Below are 27454 nucleotides of genomic sequence, written 5' to 3' on the forward strand. Positions count from 1 at the left end.
GGTGGAGTCACCGTCCTTGCAGTTGTTTTAAGACTGGATGTGGCGTTTAGTGCCATGGTCTAGATGACATGGGGACGCTTACGTTAGTCTCAATGATCTCACAGGTATTTTCCAACATAATTGATTCTATTTGATTCCATGAATGCCGGCAAGCCTGCACGGAGAACAGAGCTCGGAGAACTGGCTCCTCATCCTGGCCAACGAAGCACTGCTTCCATGTTTGACTTAAGGCTGAGTCAACTCATCTCCCTTCGCTGCATTCCCAGCGGTCTACACTGCAAACTGGAAGAGGCCAGTGTGTTACCCCAGGTGAAGCTCTTCACCTGCCATGCCAGGCAGCGGTTTTGGCCGGCCGGGTGTCTCGGTGAAGGCTGCGCGGGCCCTGGCCCCGCCGGGAGGTGCCGGCTCCGCGCCTCCCGCAGCATCCCTGCGAGCCCCGAGCCCCCCGCCAACATGGCGCCCCTGACCCCCGCGCTTCCTCTTCCGGCCGGGTTGCCATGGCGCTGCCCCCCGGCCCAGCCTCCCCCCGCCCGCCGGTGTGTGTTTACATCGGGCAGGAGGAGCCGGAGTCCCAGCGCCGGGGGAGACGGGCACGCATCCGCCGGCCGCCCGCCCTCCGTCCATCCCCGCCGGGCGGTGCTCCGGGAGACGCGGCATGAAGGTGATGCTGGCGGCTGTCCCCGGGGCGGGGGGTTCGGCCGGGCCGCGGCGGCTCCGGGGGGCCGAGGGCGGGGGCCGGGCCCCGGCGGTAACCGGTGGCGGGAGGTGGTGACGGTGTGTAACGAAGTGCACAACTTCCAGAAGCTTCCAACTTCGCGGGGAATGTGGTGTCCCTTCTTGGGTCCGTCTCCCGAGAAGAATTTCCCCTTTTCTCTCCATTAAAACCCGGGGCGGCGCTGAGACGGGGAGGGAGTAGCGTGGGAGCCGGAGGAGGCTGCCTGCGCCCGCTGCCCTTCTCGGCTGGTGTCTCCAGCAGCCCTGCTTCCCCGGGCATCTTGGCTCACGCTCAGCATCCCGAGGGCGGTTTCCCTCCCCGGCGCCGTGGGGTCCGTGCCTCGCTGTGCGGCCGGCGCCGCTCCGGCGCTCACCTGTGCGGCTGCTCTCGCAGGCCCTTCCCTGAGCCTGGGGGAGATCGTCGCCTCACTCCGTAGTTTGCTGTGGAAAACTATTAGGCTAGAGAATGTCTATAACCTGAGCCGGCTCCTGGTGTGGGTGCTGAAGCTGGCTGGACTATAGAAGTGGTAATATATAACACTGAGATGCGAGGTTGTGTCTTCAGTTGTGTTGGTTAAGAGTCAGCAATGCTGTTGTATTGCTTTTTCTTCACTTTATGTTGTCATATCTCTTTAATTTTCAGGTGAAAAATTACTTTCGAAGAGATTTACTCTCATTAATCAGTCTGAAGCTTGAGGCACACCAGGCGTTCCCTGTTTCCTGAATTTGTCCAGGAGTAAAACAAGGAAACGTATTAGCTAGGTTTGAGGCAGAAACTATATAAGTCTGTACTAATCTCAATGGAGAAATTTGGCTCAGGTCTTCCTCCAAGACTCTGAGTCAAGTAAGTGCGTGTTAGAAGTTCATCAGCTTGTGCAGGTGTTGCGTCCTGGGAAGTGCATGTGTGGCAGTCACTGAGGTTCATAATTGTCTCTGGGCAACAGGGGCTCTTAACCATAAATATCTGCACAGCTGGTGGATGAAAGAAAAGGGGCAGCCTCTGCATACATGCAATTAATATATGTAAAAAGAGGGTCTCCTTCTATGCAGTGTTATATTTTGTTGTGCATTTATACATAGCCTGATAGTAAAAAGTGTTTACTAAAAAGGTTTTTTTTCTTTCTCTCTGAATGTTTGTTAGTTCCAATAGTGTAGAATAATGAAAAGTACGTATTAAGAATGTTATTGATAAGCAGCACTATGGCTTTGGATGATTTGTTGACTTACACTGTAAAACAAAAACCTCAGAGTGCTGTCTGAACAGCACGTGCAGCTTGAGGTCAAAACCAAAAAGATTTTCTTCACCTTCTGTTTTATTGCATGCAGAGTAAACAGCTGCTTATTCTTGCTAAGCCTATTGCTTCTGCTGAATTCCTTTTGTTGCCCCACTAGAGTGGAGAAAGCTCATGGCTATTTAAGATGAGCTCATTCAAAATACAACAAAATGTGAATGGAATCGTGTTCTGACCGCAAGGGAAACGCATGTGTTTGTGAGGGGGAAGTAGTTTGTTTGTTTGTTTTTAACCAATCATTTTTCAGGTATAACCACTGTGTAGAGCTTTTCAGTATTAAAGGATTCACGTTTTTTTTTTTTTTTTCTCTGAATGGGCAACTTCTTTCAGTGCACATTTCTTTCCATGTGTGCCACCTTTTGATGTAGGAGTTGCTTCAAATTTCTTCTAGATAAGATGATTGCAGATGTATGATTTGAAGTCTTAAGCTGGGGGTGGGGATAATTACCTTTTTGTGTAACAAGTAGAGTGCATTGAAAAGTGCAGTACTTTCACCCCTTTAAAAGGGTGAGGAAAGGAGAAGTGAAGGGTAGGAAGAGGTGTCTGTAGTGTGCATTGGATCAGAATCTCTTTTATAGGCCTGGGCATGAGTAGTGTGGTGTGACTTTAAAACAAATAAGTTTAAGTTTTTGATCAGTGCAGGGAAGACATCAAAATGAAACTTTTCAAAAGTCATTGTGTCTATTTCTCCCCTAATTATTGTTACATCTTGGGAAATGCATGTGAGTTTGTGTGTTTCTGGCAACATTGGTTTTGATGCTAAGCATGGAGCTCTGTGATGCTGGTCAGCACCTTGCTGAGAAGGCAGAACAGTCAAAAGAAAACAGGTTAATGCTGGTGTGTATCAAAATGGTCTGCCTACTTAGGGAAGTGGTAACATCAGGGGAGTTCTGCTGTAGAAGTGATCCTTTCAGAATCCATTACTAATGCTGATTGTTGCTGAGGAAACTGAAACCTGATGTAGTTAAGACAGTCACATAATAAGTTTCCTATTAACAAGGTAGAGTGAAGTAAAGTGGTATGGCAAAGCAATGCTTTAAAATTTGGTGTTGCAACTGGACTTGATTCAAGATAATCTTCATGTGTACTTTATTTCTGTTCCGATGTCTTTTGAGCTGTGTCCATGTTGAAGGATGGTCTCTCTGGGAGCTTCCAGGCTATGCAAAATACAAAACTAGTTCAAGTCCCTTTTCCTGCTTTATAGGACAGGAGTGAGAGGCAAGGAGCTCTGATTTTGTGAGGAAGTGGACCTTGTCTGTATGTGTTAATAAGTGGTATCTTTTGAGTATGTCAATAAAGTTTACTTTCCTTCCAGGGCATATCGTCCTGATGGCAAGGAAATACACCTTTTCAGGCTGCAGTAGGAGCCTGGGTAATGTGTCTGTCCTGTGGGGAGGGAAACTTCATTTATTAGGGCAGTGGGGAGATAACCAAATCCCTGCCTATCTATTGCAGTCAGCTGCTAATTACTGTCCCACAGCATAGCATCTTTCCAGTATTAATCTCTTGTGGCTAAATGCTGGATTTCTCAAGTCCTAGGCAGCACTGGAGAAGATTCTTGTGCCCTTGCTAACAGAACCTCTTCATGCTGTATCTTCAGTGGGTGAATGAGTTGAGGCATTAGGATAGATATGGTTCTGCTGTGGTGACTGCTTCTAACACTGCTTCTGTCACTGATCTAAACTAAATCCAAAATCAGAGAAATGAAAGGCATTGAGAGTGACAGGTCATATTGAAGTTCTTGTTTGTGAAAGCAAGCTCAAGATGTGATGTCAGTTAAGTGGCTGGTCCCCTCCTTATTGAAAGGATTCTTCAAAGTAGAATGAGAGCTTGTGGTACTTTGACATGTGCTCACAGTTAAGTTATATAGTTTGGGATATGACAATGTGACATTTTACTTTAAGAAACCTGAAGCTATATTTAAGAGAAAGATTGTGAACTTATTCCCTATAGTTCTCTTTTTCTGGCTGCCTGTGATAGTGAGTGTTGACAGATAAATTTTAGAGATCAGAATAAGGCAAGATATTTTGAAGATGCAGTATCAAATTTATGGAAAGCTCAAGTAAATATTTTTCTTGGTTGTATTTACAGACGACTCTGTTCCTTAAGGATGTCATGGGTTGTCCTGTCAAAATGATGTATACATGAACTTTTTTTTTCATGTGTCCAATCCTTTTTAGCAGGCTTCTTTATGGTTGAAATGAAAAGTACTTGGGAAAGAAACAGTGACAAGAGGTATTGCTTTCTATGGAGTATATTGTAATGTTTTCCTTACATGGAGTCCTAAACGTGATCTAGGAATCGGCAGGAACGTGAATGTGAGTGATAGAGTAAAAGGGAACACAGAGTACATATTCTGTAGATAATTTTGATTTAAATATTTGCCTCTGATTGGTCACACCTGTTTTTCTTTATTGTTGAACTGCCTTACAAACTTTGCAGTGGTTTTCTTTTCCAATATTTCATCTGAATTTCAAACAGATGGGAAGGGGTTACCTTTGAAGTTCTGGGTAAGGTATATACTTACACAGATAGGGACAAATAGTAGAGCTCTTGAGTTTCTTCAAAAGAAATGTTCTGATTGAACTTAGTGGGTGTCACAGAAGTGTCTTGTACTGGTGCTAGTAAATCTTAGAGTCTTAATATGTCTGCAGAGCTGCTCAAGGTCTAGTGTAATTCTTGGGCTTTGATTCATTGTAAAAACATTTTGGAGGGAGAACCTTTGCTCCTCACAGATCTTCAAGTAAAAGGGAGCAGTTACCAAAAACTGTTGATTCCTGAATGAATTCCTACTTGTGTGTTGCTTGTGTTCATAGTGGTGAAGTGTTTTTTCTATCTGATGTCTGTTTGCAACCAGAGTTACTGCACTCAGCAACCAATCTTGTATGCAGCAAGTTGTGATCTTTCTTACTGCTTCTTGAGGTGAGTTTGGGAGAAAGAGGTCTCTATGGAGCCTGAAATAAAAGGGATGTTACTACCGGCAGTGCTTCTGGCAGGCAAGTTTTGACTATGCAGGCTAGGTGTGAAATTGGAGGGCTTAACAGTACCAGAAGTAGCTTTTGTTCTGTAGAATTAGTAAATATTTTATCTGAAATGTTTCTTCTTTAAAGCACTACAATAAACGCATAGAATGACAAGCAACACTGATCTTGAAAAGCTCTCATGTGAGTTCAGAACTCATTTGTAAGGAAGGAAATATTTAACTACCTAGCCATCAACAAAGTAAGTTTAAAAGTTGTGTGATAGATACATCATACTGCAATCTCCTAGCTAATTCCCAAATGCAGAAAATGGATTTTGAAATACCTGATGAAATAAGTACACAGGAATAAGTTCTGTCCTGAATAGAATATTTTATATTTATCCTCAATTTCTAGCACCTAAAATTACTTTTGAGGGTTTTGAAATAATTTTTTAACTTCAAGTGGATTTGCAGCTTTTTTTTTCCAGTCGAATTTTTAAAAAGGAAATTAAGATTTTGGCAAGATTGCTTGTGTTTCAAACTCTTGCAGTGATGTCTCTTGTGAGAGAATGCTCATATTTTCAAGCTGTGTATATGCTTATGTACTTTGAATTCAAGCCTTATTGTAAAAAATCTGATGTTCTAGCTGTAAGAGCCCTTGAAAATCACTTAAATTTCAGCTCATTAAAGCTAAAACAGTAGTAGAGCACTTTTAAGGAAATAAATGCATGAAAATCAGCTCACATGAAACCATAGTTATAGAATGCTGCTTAGTGCATATTTCCATGAGTTTTTTTGTTTGTTTGTTTGTTTGGGGTTTTGGTTTGTTTGGGGTTGTTGTTTGTTTGGTTTGTTTGGGGTTGTTTTGGTTTGTTTTGGGGTTTTTTTCAGTTGTGACTTTACTGAGGATACTGAAAAGGGTATTACATTGGAAGTCTCTAGCATGGTTGAGAAAAATCTTAATGACCTCTGTAATATATATGCCTATATTATTAGGCAAAGGACTTCTCGTTTTTCAGACAAATTTCTTATGCTGTCTGCAGCTCCCTAGAGTGATACTTCCACATCTTGTTAGGAAAATGGAGAATATTCTTTCTGTAGAGTGCATTATCTCATTTCTTTAGTCAGAGTAATACTGGCATTAATCACTAAATCCATCTGTCAAGGACTAAGCTGGAAAAGTACATTTATAGTATGTTATAGTACAGTTATAATATAGTATAGTATGTTAGTTATTCTCTTTGGGCCAGGTCAGTGCCTGATCAAATGAAATGTTTGCTTGGTTTAGTTTTTGAAAAGCACTCTTACATTCTTCCCATGCTAACATTGATTTAGTAGGTAAAATCTGGATGGAAAATAAATGGTCAATCATGACAAAATTCAATACAATAATAAATTCAAAATCCAGAACTGTCCTACCACTGAGCAGACTGTATTGGCTGTTTGTTGTATAAATGGTGTTACCTACCCTATAAAAAACATGAACATGAAAAGTGTAAACCATCAATTTATTGGCTTGCTGAATGGAGAACAGACCGTGGTGTGATTAGTACTTTTAAAAATTTATTTATGCCAAATGAACCCTAATTTGGATTACTGACAGTACAAAGTTGTTTTATTGCTGTAAAAATAGGATTTGGCTGTTCTGCTGAGAACAATAGAACTCAATCTTTATTTGACATTTACAACATTAAATCTTGCTCTCATTGCCTTTATCCACCAGTCCTGTTGTCAAGACAAAATTGTGTTGTTAAAATTGTAGCCTCTCTAATGTGCTTGTCCACACTCAGGAAACAGCAAGTAACCTAAGCAACTTTTCTGTTCTTTGTTACAGTGTACTTTGAACGAAGTGCCACAATTTTATGCTACTGTCATCCTCAGCATTTCTATTTCTGTACTTTCCTTTGTTGTTCCAGGGGATTTATAACTGCAACTCAAATTCCCCTTGGGCTGAAACCTGGCACAGAAGCTCTCATTATAAGTGAACTTTGTTTTACAAAACTAAAAGCAAAGCATCCATCAAGAGGCTCCTTTAAACATAGAGGAAAACCAAAAAAAGAGAAGAAAAACAAACAACAAAAATTTATGGTTGTAGATCAATTTTATTCCCTCTACAGGAGAAAAAATCCAACCAACACTGAAAATCCCAAAGGTGTGCGTGTGCAATCAATAATGATGGCAGATTCAATGGAACGTTCCTATTCCATTTGGAAAACTTTAAATTAAAGTCTTAATTCCTTAAGTTGCTGAAAATTCATTGCTGAAGTAAAAGCTGCAGCTGCAAACTGCCTAAAAAAAGTACAATGATAGTTTTAAACTTGTTTCCAGTGTCTGAACATGGTTACCTGTGCAGCAGAGAGTAAGGAATTGATTGGGTGGTTATGTGCTCCAGCTGAAGTACCTGTTGGTCCTCAACTCCCTGGAAAAAGATGTCATCATGTTGAACTACTTACCCAGTGGTTGGTTGTTTAATTTTTATTTTTCTTTAAACAACAACCTCTTTTTTTTCTGTAGGAATCGAGACCTTATGTAATTATGTGAAAAGCAGAAAGGGCATTGTGAGCCACAAGCCATTTTCAGATATGGGAGATGGAACAATTTATTTTGTTTAAATATGAAATATCAAAGATAAATTCTGAGAAACTTTGTAACAGTGATTGGATAGAGGAGAGATCTCAAATGAACAATGTAATTTTTAATTTCATTGTAGGAAAGCCTGATGAAGGTCAGCTTCAATGTTACTGAATCTGACAAACCTTTGGCATCTGCAAACCTTCGACCCAGTCATAACATGTATCATCTCTCATGCATTTGGAGAAAGTGAAGTTGGGATGAAAAGAGCTGGGGTTTTTTTGTGGTGTTAGGAAGGGGCAAAGTATGCTAATGTTCAGGAAACTGTGGGTTTTAGTCTTGTGGATTTGAAATAAGTATTCTTTAAACTGATACAAAAATAACCAATTTCCAGTTTCCCTTCCACTGAGATACTTTAGCATCCTGGAACACTTAAACTGTCCTGTGTGTGGGGATTACTGCAGTTGTTACTTCACACAGACCCACTGAGACTTGTCAGTATTTAGGGGTGCATCTAGTCTTTATGATTATTAGTTGGCATATATGATAGTGTATATGCAAAAGGTGTTGGACCTGTGCTGGGAAGCTTACAAGTAAAATCATGGATGTGGAGGTGTGAAGCCTGGGCTGCCATGAATTTTCTCCTGCTTAATTGCTTTATTGGAATGGTGCCTACATAGAATACCGTGTCTGAAAGTCACTGTTAGGCAGGACAGAGGACATGTGATTTATGCTGGCAGTTGAGGATTTGAATAGAAAGAAGCAAGTCTGACTTTCTGGGCTCCTAAGGAGAGGCTTTAGGAGGAATGAGGCAGTTTCTTGCAGTAGAAGAAGTAAGATTCTAGGCTCAAATTCAGAATATAAATGAATGAAGAATAATGACAATAAGGAAAAACTGGAATAAAGTCTTTAGAAGCAGGAATGGAAATACGGAGGTTTGGATTAGGAAATATATACTATGTTCACTTGAAAATGCACAGGGAAAATAGTAGCTAAAGCTGCAGATTTTAGAATTATTTCCAAAGTGTAGTCTCAGAACTGAGACAGTAAACTGCTGCTGGATCCATGACTGTGAGCTTTAGATTTCTCCAACTTCTGTTCTGAAAGGGCAAAAAGATTACTTAAAAGTTTGAGTATAATGAAGAAGATTATTTACATGGTGTATTTCCTTCTGACTCTGCTTATGCTGGAGTACTAAAAAGTTTTTTTTTGGTATTTTGTAGGTTGAGTAGGAATGGCAAGAAGAAGCAGAATTGTAAGATACGTGACTCTCTGAAGGAAAATTGAAGTTATTTGTCCCAGAGGTGTTCAATTTCATTAATAATTTTTCACAGGATGTATTCTTAAAAAAAAAAAAAAAGATTGCCCTCCCTCATTGTTGTCCTTCTTGGACTCTGTTTTGGAGTTTTGCATTTTGCTGCTTATTAGCAAAATGAATTCCTGACTCAGTAAACAGTCAATTGACTTCAGTTTAAGATTATATGCCATAGTTAATGTATTGCTAAGTACAAAAGTAGAGTCTAAAAGGCCTGAAAGTGGTGGTGTAGGTAGGATTTTTTTATTGTATGAGATGGCCTGCAGGGGCTCTTCAGAAAGATGAGCCATATTGGGGCATTTGCAATGACAGTCTCGTGTTGGTATTGACTTTGGAACAAAATGAGCTGACACTGATTGCCTGGTGTTGGACTTGCTCCTGTACTGTGTGATATTTTGAGTACTTATTACTCTGCTGAGATTGAGATAGTATGGCTGTTTTTGTGATTGACCATGCTGATATCATTTGTTAGTACAAGTGTGGTGATAAATGGAGCTTTTGATTTCAGTGTCATAAACATAACCCTGTACCTTGTGGAAAATGCTGACCCTGACTGGATAGGAACTCGCTTTCTGTCATGCATGCATTTACTACAGCACTTGTAAAATATACAGTCTTCAAATATACTGAAAATCTGAGCATACAGGTAAAGTTCTGGTCAGAATTATTCTCAAAATATTTTATCCTGTGGAAGAGCATGAGGTGTACTCTGAAATGCTTGTATGTGATTTGTCCCACTTGTTTAGTTCAGTACTGGCAGTCCTCTCTATCCATAATTGCATAGCCTTTTATGAAACACGTTATGAAAAGAAGAAAAAACCATAATGCCACCACTCACTTTTGATAGCATTTTGCATCCTCTTTGTGTGGATGACAACAACTGTAACCCAAAGGAGCATCACTTATCATGGGCTGTCATTGGGAGAAGCTACTGAGCAGGTTTGTCTTGTAGGGAATTGACAACACTGAGTATTTTGAAGAGAAGAGAATACTTTTCTTGCTTTCTTTTCCATAGTCCCTGGAAGCTGAATTGTGTCCTTGGGCAGCATATAGCTAGTATGTGCAGATCGGTTGTTCTTGTTTTGAGAAATTAAAATAATTTTGTTGTTTGTACACCAGAAAATACAGGCATAGGATTCACATTCGAGACCCAGTCTAGTTTAGGAGTTCCATAGTTATGGTTCAGAATGTTTCCAAGGCAAATATTTGTGCTTCATGTCTTACACGTCCATGTGTTTTATACGAAAAATAAGTCCTCTGATCTGGTATACTACTGTAGCCTCATCTTCCCTTTTTCTTTTCTCTCTGTGGCACTGATGGGTAGGAAAGAAGTGTAAATTCATATATTGCCAGTTGATGTAGAAAGTTATTCAAATACATTCTTTATATTCAATTTGTTTCTCTTACCCAGAATTGTTTACATGTTCTTAAAATCTGGACCACATTTAGTTGAAGTGAGGAGATTGTTAGATATTGATATTGATTACTGACTCCTGGATTTATTTATATATTTTTTTAAATTGGACTAAGGCAATTTACTACTTTCCCATCTGTACCATGTGGTAAACGCTTTTTTCCCTTTCTGTGATAGCTACTACAAGGCATGACCAAAGCTGGGCAGTGTTGATACTGGGTGTTTATAAGTGAGGAGAAGTAGGTAAACAGCCTAGGTAAAACTTGCATAGTCACGGATGGCAGAAATCCAGGTTATGACCCTGGCACCATCACAGTAGACGTATGACACTTCACCTGGGTGGTCTTTTTTTCCCTAGTGTAAAACATCTGGAAAGCATAGTGGTACTTCTTGTTTTCATGTCCATTCTGTTGAAAAAAGGGGAATAGATGAAGATGTGAACTATTGTGCAAAGGATGGAATTTGAAAAGTGTACTTTTCATAATGTGCAAATTGAGGGAAGAGAGAAAGTAGCCAGTGCTGTTGGGGATAACCTTGCAGTCACAGGATTTGGAAAGAATGAAAATAAATACTGCAGCTTTAGGGCTATGAGCCCCTTTTCTTCCTGACTTCAAATAATAACATTTTGCAAGCTGTTGATGTACCAGCTGTATTTCTGTAACATTCCAGCTGCGTGTTAGTACACATTTTCAGATAGTTCAGACTACAAACTCAGTCATGTTTTCAAAGTGCACAAAAGCTTCATTTCCTAATGACTGCTAAGTTTGTCATTTCACTCTTCACTGTATGAACATTGCAAAGAAAATTAGGTTTTTTAAAAAGGAGTTCTCTAGCTATGCCTAGTGTTTACTTTTCTGTTACTTAAAAAAAAGGTAAGTTGGGTAGAAGAAGATGTTGCGTTTTTTTTCTGTGATAGTTTGAAACTGAAAAAACAACTGCACTTTTATAGCTCCCCATGTAATGAAAATATTGTGTGTGTAAACTGAGTTCAGCTGTAAATCTTTTTAACTCTGCTCATGTTCTTCCAGCAGTAGCATTGTAGGCACTTTACAGGATCAAGAAGGCTGGAACATGGAAATGCAGAACCTGGGAGGGTAGTTCAGTTCAGTTTTTGAGGAATGGCTTGTTTGGCAAATTACACTTGGAGGCACAAATGGATGTATTGGGCTTGTAGGGGAAAACTCCACAGTCAATGGACCTGCATAGGTTAGAAGATTGTAAACCAGTTTGCTTTGTTTTCCTTTGAAAAAAGTGGCATTTCAGAATCTAGTCTTGATAAGACAAAAATAAGGTTTTTTTCCCTGAAAATTCCAGTTGATGGTGGAACTGCTGCTACCCTTGATAAATGGAAATTTTAATTGATCATTGCAGTATGTTTTGGAAATAATCATTTAGAAATTGTTTCACTGTTCATTTTCTGGTTTTCAGTCAATTCCCTTGATACTTTGTGTGCTTTTTTTAAAAACTTATTTATTTTTAATTTAAAAAATCCCAACAAAACAAAGAAACAAACCAAACTTCCCCTTTCTGTAATTTGACTGCAAAGAAATCTCCCAGCTATTTCTTCCTCATCACCTAAAGTCAACTCCTTGTGTCCATACCGTCTGGCATGTTCTTTAGTCCTGTAACCGTTTTTGTGATTCCCGTCTGAATTTCTGCAATTTACCCCCTCTTGCTGTTCTGTTCTGCAGGGCCCTAGCTTAGAAACACAGATGGTGGATGATGAAACTGAGACCACAAGTGAAGAATTGCCTCCTCATCTGCGGGAAGAGCCTCCCGAAGGTACAGTACTGGCAGTCAATATAAACTCTTTGCAATCAATTGAGGAAAATGTTCTGGCCAAGAAGTCTGATTTATGTGTCTGAATTGAACCTGTATCTGCCTGTTTTCTGAGAGGGATAAAGCTTTGTCAGAGCTGACAGTTTAGCCAACCTCCCAGCCAGAGGTCTAGCCAGCCCCTACACCCTTTTTTTGCATTCAAAGGAGGGCTTTACCCACTGAGGTGCAGACACAGTTCTGCATTCTCTTTAACAATATGGCTTCTGATTAAAATTGTCCTGCTTGATCATCCTGTCTTCAGGCTTAGGAATAAAATGCTTTCTCTACTGTCTTGTTTGTGATGTTTTGAGTCTTCATTAGGGCTGAATTCCTAAGTAGTCATCTTTTGTCTCTCTACCGCTCTCTGCAGCATCCTGCTGTTGAAATTGTCCCCAGCAGAGACTTGTCAAAGTTAGGTATTCTAGTGATTTTGTTTCTTGTCACTGTCTCTCTTGGAAGCCAGTTTAGCCATCTGAGGAGGAGGCAATGAGATGCTGTCCGTCAGCAGGAGGCTCAAAAATGCCAATTTTAATTAAAAACCTTGTTTGCAATGACATGCCCTGGATTTATACAGGAAACAGATTTTTTCCCACTGTGCAAAGTCACAGATGTATATATGCAGCAAAATAAGTGCTACTTTCTTTTGGATAGAAGCTGCTAACATTGCTGTAAGTGATGATATATCCTGAGCTTTGTCTTCAGTTCAGTGGCTCCTAAAACAGTCACTCATAATCACTGTGGATGGCTTAAACAACCCAGAGAGTGCTGAGATTCTTATTAGCTACTTACTGTTAAAATACCGTGACATGTCTCTGGGAAACATAAGTGTGTTTTATATTTTTCCTTTAAGAGAAGAAGATGCTGATACAGCATTTATACTGACAGCCATTCTTAAAGGGAATGTGAACCAAGTGGATGGTTTTAGGAGTTAGCTGCTCCCATCCCTTCTTGTTGAGCGTTCTGTTAAAGTTTTCTTATTAAGTTATAATTTCTCGTTCTGCCATTTCATATCCTTTCTGTTGACAATTACAGTATGTAGAGGTAAGTAAAAGGTAGGTTTCTTTTGCAACTTTTATAAAGCCGTAAGGAAGTAAATGTGGAGGATGTTGTGTTTATTCTATACATACATGGAGGATATAATATTAATATTCCCTCCCCTTCCTTTCTTCGTAAGTAATGCCAAGTCAGCATGTAATGGCAGTTCATTGTTGAACTAAGAGTTCTGGTCACTAGCCTAAGCTGATGATTACATGAGCCTGGAGATTGTATCCTGGAATGTAAAACCCATCTTGGCTCATCAGATTATCAGGAATAAGTTTAGATTTTGGACTAAGGCTTTGACCTGTATAATCAGAAGCGGTTTTTTTCAATGTAGCTCAGTATTTTTGCAAACTAACTTTTTAAAATGAAAGTAAGTTCTTCTGCCTGCAACCCTGCTGGTTTGAATGACAGTGAAATATGTCACTGTTAATATTCTACTTCTGTGACTTATTGGATGGTCTGGGAGAAGTATGTGGTCTGGATACACCCACTTTGCTTGTGTGAGGAAAATGAACTGTGGCATTTGTGATGATTTGGTTAAGCAGTGATACAGTTGATAAAGTCTGAGCTCAGTATGTATCTTTTGAATTTAGAATGACCTCAAGAGTAGCAAAATAGGAGGAATGCTGAGACACAACTGAAACTAGAGTCTGCTTGGCAGAAGAAGTGGAAAGGTTTATGGCTGACTTAGGGTGTTGGTGAAGTTGAGTAATGGATATGTTCCTTAGAAGCTGCTGTCTACCAGCATAGACCAACCACAATGACAATAAAGAACGTGTAGTTACAGGAATGATTGCAAATACCTCATGAAAGTATAAGAATTCTGAGGTTCTTTAGTTTAAATACCACTCAGAGTACTATCTTATCTTTGCTTCTCTTCAGATTTCTTGTTTGTTCTGACAGCATATTTCCCTAGTTAAAACAGATGCTTTGCAATACATAAAACAATGCTGTTGTGACTACCGCAGTCTTGTTTCCTGGGATCTATGAATTGGAGACCATGTCTGCTTGCCTTTTGGTAATGAGTGCATAAGGGATGGAAGGCTCTCCAGAGCCTGTTTGTCTAGCACATTCCATTATTTCACCAGATTACATCATAGTAACTTCATTTCCTATCTTGAACAGTGTGTCTACTGGCCTTCTGAAAGTAAGGGAATTTGGAAGCACTGTCCTATGTATGTATTGCAGTAAAATAGAAGCTGGCTTTTCATGGATTGTCATATTTCTAAACAGTGCTGCACCATGGCCTTCTACAAATAATGGGACGATTTTACATGTCCATCATGTGCCTAACTAAATGGGGTAGGTGTGTATGTGGGTAACAGCTGGTATGGAATAGCAGACATTGATCCCAAGTGCAGTGTGGCAGCCTGGAAGCATTTGAGGCCAGAGAAATACCAAACAAGACGTAGCCACAACAGAGGCTGGTATCTGTGTGTAACCTGAATAGGATTGTTTTATCTGCTTTTAAATTTAACTTTTTTTTTTTGTACTTAGCTAAGTCAAGAGAGTGAATGAGTTAGAGGCGCAGCCGCTGCCGGACCCCGCGGGTGGCGCTGGGTGCCGTGCGGGGCTTTCTGCTCGGGCTCGGCGTTGCGTTCTTAGGGCGGCGCCGCGCGGGGGCGCTGCAGGCCCGGCCATGCCCGCCCGGCCCCAGCATCCCAGGCAGCGCTCGCTGCTCCCAGCGCCTCCCGCCCGCACGAGGAAGGGTTGGACCCTGTTAGCTCCTCTTCCCTAAGCCACTCTGTGGTACTACAAGGGAAGCTCCCACACTCTGCCGCAAGAAGGCTGTTTATGCCCTAATGATACTTTACCTCTTGACATCCTGATCCATCTGCTAGATTCACAGAGGGTTTTTTATTCTGCCTTCATCTTTAGTATCTCTGCTATCCTTGTAACATACTTTTTTTTTTCCTCCCCTCATTTGAAAGGCAGGCACAGGGGAGCAGTAGCAATTAGTATCTGGAGTGCTGGTGTGCTTAGCACTTCACAGAGCACAGGTTTACCATCACCAGCCAGTGAAGGGCAGTGAGCTCTGCAGAGGAGCACACTGCTCTAAATGGTATGAACTGCTTCCTTCTTTGCAAGAAATTCAGCATGGCTGATCTGTGTTGCCACACGTCTGAGCTACTTTCATGTAGATTCTGTGTGATCTTGAGTGTTAAGTGGAAGTGTGATTGCAGTGAGAGAACTAGATTTAGTTACTCAAGTACAGCAACACCTTGCTGTATCTGTTGCTTTATTCTCCACTACAGGGTTCTGTTGCTGATCATTTAATACAGTGCAGTGCTAATTGATATGATCACTTTTCTGTCCTTTTCCACTGAATTAATCAGGAAAGTGATAGCAATGAAATCTGGTGGTGATTAAATCTTCTGTGATGTTTTCTATTCAGAAATGTCAGCACCTTCCTGATCGTATCTCCTGTTTATTACATGAATTTTTGTGGGGAAAGCAGCTTCACTCTGTCAAACTGCTAAAAACTATGCGGTTCAGGAGTGTCTACTTTGTTGATACTGGAGCATAGCTGGAGTTTGTTTCACCCTTGCATTACTAAGTAGTACTGCATATACTAAAGCTTATTTCAAGGTGGTATGGTCTGGTTGCAAAGCTAGGCCACTGGTTAACAGTGGTAGTCCCTCTTGGGAGTTTACAACCCAGTGCTTTCTTCCATGGCCTTTAAGTATTAAGCATGAAGATTTTGTCAGCCAACCTACTATGATCAGTTTGGCAATAAGCCTGAGTCTTGTGTCTGAACCATCTGCTAACTCTTTTCAGACCTAGCAGAGATGTTCCTTCTTTGTTGCAGACAGATTGGGCCTTGTGGAGTAAAGCTTTATTAAAAGCAATGGGTCTTAGCAGCTCTGCAGTATATAAGAGATCTTGGGAAGTTTACTTTCCAAATAACCGTGGTGTTCTTAATTCAAATTGTTTTACACTTGCTGTGGGTAAAGAATACACAGAGATAGTTACTGTAAATCAGATGATTTGCAGGAGTTTAGAGCATAGTATCTTGTGTGAGCCTTATAATCTGCCTCCATGGAGGCATGTAGCCTTTGCTTTGTTTTATATCTTCTGCAGGATAGACCTATATTGCATGTTTCTGTAGGAAGCGTTAGGCCTCCTTATCCACAGCTTCAGAATCTCTGGCCCAAAGAATCTGGGAGTTTTGTGGATTGCTCGTTGAGAATTGAGTTTTTGATACCAGCATTTTATCTAGATCTGTATAGATCTGACTAAAAGTACAGTTGTGTTTCAGTTGAGGTACTACCATCCATTTGAAATGTCTGAAATTAATTAACTTCATATTCGTGTATTCTCTTATAAGAACATGACTATTTGTTGAAACCAGCAGAGGCCAGAGGAACATGGCTTTTCAGGCATCTCATCTGTGGTGATAGCTTCAGTTGAAGTCCATGATACAGGTGTTTAATGTTAGAAAGGTATACGCTTATAAATAGATCCAGTTGGGATGAATGGGTGGCACTTTCCCCATTATTGTTGGGCCAAATGTCTTCTGCAACAATTGCCATACCAAGATTTAAATGATACAAACCTTATCTGCACTGTTTTGCATCTTCTTATTGCAAGTTATATTTAGTATATCTGTCAACTGCCTATGTACAAATAAACTCAAAGAAATGACCTTGGAAAATGATGTTCTTAATAGAACTTCAGTTTCCTTTCAGTATCAAGCTTTCTGCTAAATTCTGTTTCCTTTTCTGGTTAACAAAGTTGCCTGTGGCACTTGGTGTCCTATACCACCTACTTAGGTACGTATGTGTGTGTGTAGTCTACCAGACCTGTATCTTGAAGTTCTGTGAAGCTGGCAGATGCAAAGCTGTGGAATCTGCTAAGCCCTCCTCTACTTTCCTGAGCCAAACCACTCTTTTCAGTGTGTTACCTCATAAGCTCCAACAGTCAAATCCTTCTACAGAGCACCTTTTAAAATGCTTTTTTTGTCTAATGGCCAGTCAGCCTGGGTTGACCTCTGCAGTTCTGTGGTGGTGAAACAAAAGCAAAAGACTGGGAAAAATGACAGCTATAATCTATGCCAGAAGTGTGGCCTGGCAGCCGGGGGGGGCCAAATGTGCCCTGGGGTGCATCAGGGACAGCATCACCAGCTGGTCCTGCTCTGTTCTGGCACAACCCAAGTCCTGTGTGCAGTTTTGGACACCACAAAGTAAGAAAGACATGGAACTATTAGAGAGCATCCAAAAGAAGACCATGAGGATGATGAAAGGCCTGGAGGGGAAGCCATATGAGGAGAGGCTGAGGTCACTTGGTTCCTTCAGCCTGGAGGAGTCTGAGGGGAGATGTCATTGCAGGCTGCAACTTCATTGTGAGGGGAAGAGGAGGGGCAGACGCTGAGTCAGGGGAAGTTTGCATTGGCTTTAGGAAAAGGTTCTACACCCAGAGGGTGGTTGGGCGCTGGAACAGGCTCCCCAGAGAACTGGTCACAGCACCAAGTCTAACAGAGTTCAAGAAGTGTCTGAACAATGCTCTTAGGCACATGGTGTGATTCTTGGGGCTGTCCTGTGCAGACCCAGAAGTTGGGCTTGATGATCCTTTGGATCCCCTCCAACTCAGGATATTCTATGATTCCTAGTTCTACTGTTGACTTATTCTGTGGCTCTACTCAAGTAGTTTGGCCTTCCTTGAACCATAGTATTATTTGTGTATGAAACAGAAATTACTGTTCTTATTTATAAATTAGGTGAGTGAAAAAACAAACTCTAAGTTTTTGGGGTTTTATAGGTGGAAAATACTTGAAAATTGAAACAGAAATTGTGAATATCATGTCTAAATAATACAAAATTTTGCCTGATACATGACTTGTCAATTTTTTTTTCTCTGAGTTCTCAAAAAGGTGATTTGACTTGTCAGATAACCTTAAATAGAATGTCAGGTTTCTTAAAAAACAGGAAAAGAAATTAGCAGTGAAACTGTCTGTTCTTTGGAACTGGGACTTTATGTACCTGGCGTGTCCTCTCATCTGTAAAAGCTTTTCCTGAGCTACTTCTGTAAATGCCCTGAGGCTGAAGAGCAACATTTCAGTATCGTCTGTCTCTAAGGCACAGATTCCTTGTAGTCATGCTTTTCTGTTGGCCAAACCAGTTCTTGTTTCTGCAAAAGAAATGACCTGTAGAGTCAGCTCAGTCTTGTGCACAAAGTCTGGTTTAGTATTTCTGGTAGATTATAAAACACTTTCATGTCCATCAGAAGTTCTAATGTGTTTCTATTAAATTTATCATCATCATTTTAGTGAAACTGGGGCTCTTTGTTTAAATTCTCCATTGGCTATATTGGCTTACTCATGCTTTATTTAATTTAGTTCTCTGGGGGAAATTGACAATCTGAAATGTGATTAATAAGCAGTGTCTGTGTGTACCCCTTTCTCTCTCTCTCAGCCCCCTGCCCTTCTCTGTTCCTGTTGCTGTATGCTTATTGCTGACAACAGGCATCTTCCATCCAGCAGCTAAGTTACATTGTCTCCTAGAAACAGCGTGAAAGCTATTTAAATTGTTTTTATTCCACTGCTCCCTATGTCCTATTCTTTCCTCTCCACTATTTTCATATGATTTAATGAGAGGTTACTTTGACAGCTCAGCATCCCTTTTTTCTAGCCTACTCCATGCCCTGCAAATCATTCTGTCACTAAGTGTTGTTTGTGTGCATAGCATATGTTGTTAAGGGCAGCTTAAATAGCCACCAAGTGCCTGGTGGATTCCAGAAGAAAGGGTCTCATAACTTAAGTGTGGGAAACCTCTTATCAGTGGATCTTTTTAATACAATTATGTTATGAAGTGTGTGAGTAGGCATCTGGTTTTCTCTGAGAGTCTTTGCCCATAGGATAAGGCAACAGTAGTTTTACCATTTGCCTAGGGACAGTAACTGTAAGAAGAATGTGAGATCCAAATGTAAAGATATTTCTGCCTGAAAGGTCAGTGGGAAGCCTCTGTCAGAAGATACATCTTGGTCAATTACTAGAGAATGTGTTTTATTAGAGCAATAGAGGTTTCTACTGTGTATCTTATTACCTGGCTGAACTGGCAGACATTCTTCACTGTTTTTATACTAGTTAGATATATATGAAATTGTGTAAAAGAATGCATGTTCTTTTACTATGCATTTTTTATTTTGGGGGCAAATACATAAAGATGCAGACAATTGTTTTAAATAAATGTTGTGGTTTAACCCATCAGCAACCAAGGCCCACACAGCTGCTCACTCCCTCCCTCATCAGTGGGCTTACAAAGAGAATCAGAAGGATAAAAGTTAGAAAACTCATGAGTTGAGAGAAAGATGGCTTAATAGGAAAAATAAAAGCACACTAGCAAATCAGAAAAAGGAATTAATTTACTGCTTCCCATGGGCACCCATCCCCAGGAGAGCAGGGCCTTGGGAAGACAAGCATCATCACTCTGAACATCCCCCACTTCCTTCTTCTTCCCTGCATTTTATATGCTGAGCATGATGCCATATGGTCTGGAATATCTCTTTGGTCACCTGTCCTGACTGTGTCTCCTCTCAACCCTCACCACTCTGGCAGTATGGAAAGCAGAAAGACCTAGGCTTTTCTGTGTAAACCCCACTCAGCAATAATAAAAACATCTCTATAATATCATCACTGTGTTTAGTACAGATCCAGAACATAGCACCATACCAGCTGCTGTGAAGAAAATTAACTCTACCCCAGCCAAAAGCAGCACAATCAATCTTTCAGGCTTGTGGTTATCAGTCCTGTTTGAAAGCTGAAAAACGAAACAGTTCCTGCTTGTTCCTAATGGACTAAAAAAAGAGTTAAGTAGGTCTCACATTTCCATATAGCTACGGTCTGAAGTACTAAATAAGAACAAGCAATGCAGTAAATCCAGGTCAGGAGTGAAATTGAATCAATATATCAGTGTGTTAACAATGATGATATCTTGAACTGCTAAACTATCAGAGTATTATAACAGGCAATTAAATCATAAGGTTGGTACATGAGGCTGTTAATTCTGCCTCAGAACAGAGTGAAATGCCCAGTTAACATTTCATAAACATCTGTAGTCTCAGCCTGGCTGCCTGCCTTGATTTCAGCTGTTTGTGAACAATTTGAGCCACTACTTTGATTACCAGCATGATTGTACAATTGCATCAATCTGGCCTCTTCTGGACTGATCATTTTGGATCACAGAAACCAATCTGATTCTGAGGAATAGTTGGTTTTTTTTTTTCCCAAGGCTGTTTATGAACTTATGAATGAGCTGCGAAAGTGAGGAGTTTAGTGTCATTTTGCTCACCCTCTAGGAAAATATTCTAGGAGAAAATCATCTAATTTGAAACTGAGTGGAATTCTAAAGCAATTTTTACAGAGAATGGTCTTGCACTAGTTTGGGCATGTATAATTTTCTCTCTTCTTCATTTTCTGAACACTTTGAAGACCAATGCATGTTCCTTATTAATATGTAGAATTATTAAATTCTTGTGATACATTTCTTTGGCATATTGTGGGGAATCTGTCCTCATTCTAGCTATCTGATACTTGTGTGGTCAGAAAGAATTTATCTAAGGCTGTGTTTTGTCTTCTTTGTTATGCCCTCTCGCTACCAGTGATACGTACTACTCGTTTCAGGTTTTGCCCAAAGTATCTAATATTCAGTAGGATATATATGCTCTAAAAAGCTTAGGTGGCTTTGTATTTTTCAGTCTTGTATTATGAAAAATGTATATATTTTTCTAGATGGCGCCAAAAAGAAAGTAAGTAATCTTTATATAAAATATTACATCTATTTTGCAAATAATGCTAAAAATTTGGCCATTTCAGTGAATTGTGAGAGGGTCTTACCATATAGGATTGTTAAATGAGTGTATTGGAATATTGTTACAGTAGAAAGAACAGATTTATAGTATTGAACTATAATTTATTTTATTTCTTAGAAATGAGACCTAATTTTTGGAATGAGGCATTCACCTGTTTATCCATTTAAGATTCTAAGGAACTGGTAATGTTGTTGACCTCTACTGTTTTTACCTTTCCAAAACTCAAGTTTTACTGTAAAGGTATAATCAAAATAGTAAAGGTTCGGTCCTGTGCAGGGGTTCAAAGCCAAAAATGTTGTTTGTTTCCTTCCTCTTTCTCCATTCTCGCAATTTCTCTAGAGAGTTGTGTATGGTAGTGATGTGTTCAGGAGTTTTTTTGAGTTTTGTTTTTGGGTTTTTTGTGTGTTTTGTTTTGTTGGGGGGTTTTTTTGTTTGTTTTTTGTTTTTTTTTTTAAATTAGTTTGTTTTCCCCTAAAAATGGGAAAGGTTTCCCCTGTATCTCTTGGATACAGAAGTGGAATAATTCTGGTTAGTTGTGTGAAATCATCCTCTTTGGCTGAGCTGGTCATATGAATCTAGTACTGGGAAGTGTGATTTTGTAAAAGATCCAGCGCCTCTCACTCACCCCTCCAAAAACCAAAGAACAAACCTCCAAGATTTAATACAATGTTATTACAATATGTTAAAGTTAGGGTTCACTTTGGGAAATGCAAATTGAGACTCCAAGTTTAGTTTATTGTTTTTATAGCTTGAGAATGTTAGTGTTATTGTTGTTGCAGTATTTTGTACCTTTGCTCTAAATATTAGACTTAATTGATTAGGAAAGTGGGTAAATTCTTCCAGTCTATGGATTGAAAAAGGAAAAAGCTCACATTTACTAATTTTGAATTTTGTATAAGAATCTGTTTTACATTACACAGAGAAATCTGTTTTCTGTGATATCTGGAGATGGTTAAAATACTGTGATTAGCTGAACCCAGCTCTAATTAAAATACAGTTTGGTCACTAGTTTAAGCTTAACATGTGCTCACACAGCTCCTGAAAGAGATGTTCCAGCATTCAGCTCTGGCTGCACAGTGCCAGTTTCACCCTGCTGTATGGCCACGTGTGCTTGGGTGCCAGCACAAAAGCTGCTGAGTGCCCGCGGAGACACAAAGCCTCTGTCTCGAGTGGGTATAGACAGAGTGAGTGAACCTTCATCATTCCCACAATCCAGAGACTGAAGGATGGGCTGTCCAGCTGAGTAGCTGTTGCACGCGTGAGAGCTTGTAAGGAGCGCAGTGACAGGCCTGGGGTCCCGAGGGTGCTGCAGAGCTCGCCTGGCTTCCCCGTTGTTCTGGCGAGGACCAGAGATGCAGCCGCAGGCATCATTGAAAACCCCTTTTGTGATAGCATACAAGAGGTCAGCTCTTGATGTTCGTGTTTCTAGCAACTTCAGCGTATAGCGCAGTGATTAAGATAGTGAGGAAAGCAGAGGGATCTTGGCTTCCAAACTTATTCCTCCTGGGTCTGATCCAAGTATCATTAATATGACATGAGACGTTTTGTTGGTATTTGATTTACTGGGAGGCTTGTTCTTGTTTTGTGTGACACGTTGTGAGTTAACCACCCGGCATGCCGACATGTGCGATTAAAAACAAACACTTAAAACTAAATTGAGGAGCCGGCTGCCAAGCGTGCCGCAGGGAGGGGCTGGAGCAGCCTGCCCTGCACGGCTCCGCCGGCACAGGCCTCACCCGCTGCTCTCCTGAGCCTTCCCGCTTCGCTGCTGTACTGCCGGTAGTGGTTTAAAAACATTTCATTCGGTTTATTCAGCTGTCTTGCGCAGCTAAAACACTCCTGACAAAATGTGGGAACGGCAAATGGCAGCTCGGAGCCGCGCTGTTGAAGCAGAGCGCTGTCCTTGGGGGTTACCGGCAGGTCCGTGCAGCTCGGTGCGGAGCGGGTCCGCTCCGCGAGTCGGGCATTCCCGGCAGGAGTCGGGCATTCCCGGCAGGAGTCGGGCATTCCCGGCAGGGACCACCCACGCCTCCGCCCCGGGCCCGCCGGCAGCAGCGCGCTGCCGCTCCTAGCCCTTCACACTCGCGCTTTTTCTCAGCTTCAATGTCCGGACAGCGATAATGGGTCCGGGTTTATTTTATAATTAAGTCATTAATTTCACAAATAAGACTCAGAGAGTTAGCAAAGCTTATTTTTCTTTCTCATTCCCTTCTTTATTACAAGATTTTTTTATCTCCCTCCTTGTTAGGGTCTTTGCTGTGGAAACAATTCCTCGTGTCTCGGTCAGCAGCAGGGTGTTTTTAAAGGTAGTGTTACCCAGACAGGGAGCTGGGTTTGTGGGTTCTAAGCATCCAAAGGAGTGAAAGGCATAGCATGCCCAATAGCTGTTGAAATCTTGGTAACCCTTAGCTTTATTTTCAGACCTGAAATGTGCTTGCACAGTGTTAACAAAAGAACCTTCTGCTGATTCAGTGGGCACCTTAAATTCTAGTTAAAGTAAAATGTGCCCTCTGACCTGTACACAGATGTGCAATGTTTGTGAAAACTCAGGAATCCTCTTGAGTGGAACTGCTGAACTATGGTTATGTGGTGTTGAGTGGCCTAGGAGGGCCCTGTTAGTGCCTCCTGGAAGGGACCGTGCTGGGAGAGGTGTGGGAAGGAGGGCGCTGCTACACCTGCAGGGTGTAGGAGCACACAGGAGCACACAGCTCCTGTGGCTGTGGCAGGGCTGGTCTTACCAGCTGTGTAGCAGAATGCTTTTCTTCCAGGTTGTATGTAGAATTGTTCCTGAAGTAGACTAGTTCTTTAATTGATTATTGACTCTGTTAGGAAGTATTTTGGTGAAGGGCTAAGCAGACCTTGTATAAAGCTATCTTGTTCTTCTTCAATATACCTGTAAATGTACCTGCTAGTTCCCAAGTTGAGATTTTAAGCCTTTTGTGTGTGATGATTTTTTTTTTCCCCCAGAGGAACAAATTTTATGCTTGCAGATCAAGGACTGACTAGATTAGAGGGAAAACAGCAGCAGCAGCAAGTGAACTGCAGAAAGGGAACACACACACACACACACACACACACACATTTTCCAGCTGCTGTCATGAATTATAGCCAAGCCCAGAAATCTGTAAAGACACTTAAAGTGTGGAACAAATAGGAGTGCTTATAAATAGTTGGAATCTCCATGACATACCAGCAGTTCTTTTAAATGTCCTGTGAACTTACAGTAGCTTCTGGCTAAAAACTATTTTCAGAGTACTAAAGCAGAGTGTTTTTTCACCTGACTTCTTCCTGCAGCACAAAAAAAATGAGGACTTCAGATGGAGATTAGGAGGACAGCTTGGAAAAAATATTCTGACAGCCTTTCAGAAGGACCTAGTTGGAGTCCATTAGTAGTCATAGGTTTGATTTGAGATCATGAGAAGGCTTTTAGTTCAGAAAAGCCAACCATTCCCTGCCCTCAGTTTGTCTTGAACAAGTTCTTGTTCTCAGATGATCACTTGAGCTGCACTGCTCCTCTCTGCCACACTGGAAAATGGAACTGTGAGTAATGAGTTGACAGGAAAGCAAATCTTCAGCCTTTCTTGGAGTACCTAGGATATTTTTGGGCCACTATAACTGATAAATAAGGAAAGGATAGTCTTTGAATTGCACAGCAACTTTTAACTGCAGGTTTAGCTCTTGTTGCTAAAACTTGTCAGAATTTTCCTTTCAGACGTCTAGCCCTTCAGATTTTGAAGTCCATCTCTTGTTGGACAATGAGGAATTTCACAGCCTTTAAAGGGTGGGTTTGAGGCGTGTAAGCTTCACCCCATGTATTTTTCCATTTCCGGTGCTGAGTTTGGAATGGACATTATTAGAGCTTAAAGCTGTCTTCATTGTTACAGGCAGGGCAAGATATCCTACTTTGCTAGAGGAAAACAGTGTGATGTTAAAAACTAAAGCAAGAAATGTGTGCACAGCTGAGTGACTTTAGGAAAAGGAGGGAGGAAGTACAGGAAGGGAAGAAGGAGGTAAGTAAACTGACTCTGGTGAAGGTCTTGACAAGAATGTAATAATCTTAAATGACATTTGTCCCCAGCAGACACTGAAGACATTCTGACCTTTTTAAACTCTGATTTATTCATCATGGGAATGGATTTTGTACCTCATCCACTCTGTGACTGATGGGCAGGAGTAATTTCTCTCTCAATAAAGAAGAGTACACTGTGGTAGACTCCATTTGGCACACTGACAGGAGCAGAATGCCATCAGCCACAGAGTTGGCTTAAGAAATATTTCCCTTTTCAGTCTTGCACTCTTAATGTGTGCCTAATATATGTAATAGTAGCATGGGGGGAAGGCTGATGAATTGTGTGAAACTTGAGTCATGAATTTCCTCTGCGTCTGAGATCTTCTCAGATCACAAGGAAAAGGAGTATCTATGGGTTTACTTGAAAGAATTCAAAGAAGGAAAAAAAAGCAGTGAAGAAAAATTCACGCACACCCCAAACCCAACTCATGCTCTTTCTCATGTAATATAATTTTATGAATCTTTGCTTGCAAATACACTCCTTCTATCTGTAGATTCTTTAATCACTGTGATCTCCATATCCTGAATTTGCTTTGTATGACTGTCTTGTCATGTGGATGTCATTGAAAGTAATAGTAGTCAGCCCTTTAGAAGGCACAGTTATATCTCTTGTTTCAAAATACTGCAGGCAGATCAGTTTTCACTACTTTTTCTGGTGTGTAGCATTAGGGCAAGAGTGGGAAATATGAGAAGGGAAGAATGAGATAGTTGGACCAATGCAAAAGAATATAAAATTGACATTGTCAGCTTATTGTATTTCATAATACAGAAACATAATGAGGTCTTGAGTCAGTAACGACAGAACACAAAACCCCACCAAAACACAAAACCCTAGAATTCTGATGGTGGGTAAGAGACGTAGAGAGCAACTGAAGTAAAAAAATTGTAAGAGGGCTTATAAGCCCTAGGGGTTCTTCATTGGCTCTGCTCACTAAACAGTCCAGACGATTCTGGGGTCATCCCTTGTAAATTCTGCTGCCTGTTGGAGCATATAGGCAGGTTTCATGTCAGGACAGGTGGTGACAGTGCTTCTATTCTGCAGTTTTTTGCTACTGACCAAAAATGTGTTCAGGAAGTAACCAAATTACATGTCAGATATAGTGATGGCTGAGCACCCATGAATACAGGAGAGAGGGGTGAGAAAGACAAGTGTGAGGGTCAGTAGAGCACTGTATTTTTGCCTTCTGACCTTACCAGTTTACCTCCTGACCTGCACTTCCAGTGTGCAAAGCTTTGAAAGCTGTTGAACAAACCATTTGTGCCAATGCAATCTTCAATGCTCTTCAATGCCAATGCTCTTCAAGCATTTCTTCCTGCAAGTAGGTGAAACCCAAGTAAAGGTGGGTAGCCCCTATGAGATGCTGTAGTGCTTTTCAGAGAATCCTTCTGAAATTCCCCGTGAATGGAGGGCATCTCTAAACCATGATTTCTTCTGCTGGATTAACATTCTTGTAGGCTTTTCAGAGAACTACTGACTGTGCTGAGGCAGGGTCTGCATCTTGGTGTTGTTCTTCCCAGCTTGTTTACTAAAAGCTTGAAGTCTGTTACTGTGTCTCTTTGTAGACCTGGTCCACTGGAGATTTTAGTGCATAGGAAGTGGTGGTGCACTGCAGACCAAAGCAAACATGCAGTGCTATTGCCTGTGACACCAATTTGCTTTCGGAGATTCAGGAGCCCAGCCAGTGTGTCATTCAGACAGAGAGAATACTGTGAGGCAGAAACCTGCAGGACTTGAGGGGTTTTTAAAAGGTTTGCACACTGGGCAGCAAGTCGTTTCACTCACATGTTTGGAGTTCTATTGCTGGCTCATTTGGGACTTGCTTGAGATCTCTGCTTTTTCATTTAGAAGTCTTTAAAACTTGAATGAAGTATAAGGCAGGTGTACAACAGCTGCACAAAATCTGTGGTATCTGAGGAAGTTAGCCTGCTTTTTCTGGAAGGTTCTTGAAGTAGAGGCATGTTTATAGTGATTTAAGAAACTGAAATAAATAATAGGTTGGTATTTTTCCCTTTAAGCTTTTCCCAAGATTACTCTGGTCCGGTTGGTTGCAGAAGACATTTCAATGAGCTAATTTAAGTCACAGCAGGGGCAAACAGGTCAAGTAGTCAGCTTGAAACAAAATCTTCATGTTACCTTCCTTGTTTCTAGGGATTTTTCTCTAGTGACACGTACATTAAATGTAACTGGTAGTCTCTGAAAAAGACTGATCTTACTCTATTTATCTCACCAAATTAAAGCTGCTTGTATGTTAATTTCTCTAAGTCTCAGCTGCGTCTTCTGAGGCTGACTGCTCCTTATCATTGTCTCCTCTGCTATTATTAAAAATAGAGAACTTCTTCATACTAGGAAATTAATATAGAAATGCCATCAAACATACTGGACTTCATACTGAAATTAATGGAGGTTGTGTGTGATTTTTCTCTTTTTTCCCCCCTGTAATTCATCTATAAG

At 40.9% G+C, this 27454-nt stretch overlaps 1 protein-coding gene across 1 annotated transcript in view; it reads left to right on the forward strand.

Moving 5' to 3' along the window:
• The first annotated feature begins 479 nt into the window (after positions 1-479).
• The window catches only part of LOC116997211 (transmembrane protein 263-like), a 201309-nt gene continuing 174334 nt past the window's right edge, over positions 480-27454 (forward strand). The window contains exons 1-2 of the mRNA XM_033061552.2: positions 480-661; positions 11960-12050. Coding sequence (XP_032917443.1) covers positions 656-661; positions 11960-12050 — 97 coding nt within the window. The 5' untranslated portion in view covers positions 480-655. The remainder of the gene's footprint in view (positions 662-11959; positions 12051-27454) is intronic.

The sequence above is a fragment of the Catharus ustulatus genome, chromosome 6 (assembly GCF_009819885.2).
Source record: "Catharus ustulatus isolate bCatUst1 chromosome 6, bCatUst1.pri.v2, whole genome shotgun sequence".
In the NCBI taxonomy this organism is placed as follows: Eukaryota; Metazoa; Chordata; class Aves; order Passeriformes; family Turdidae; genus Catharus; species Catharus ustulatus.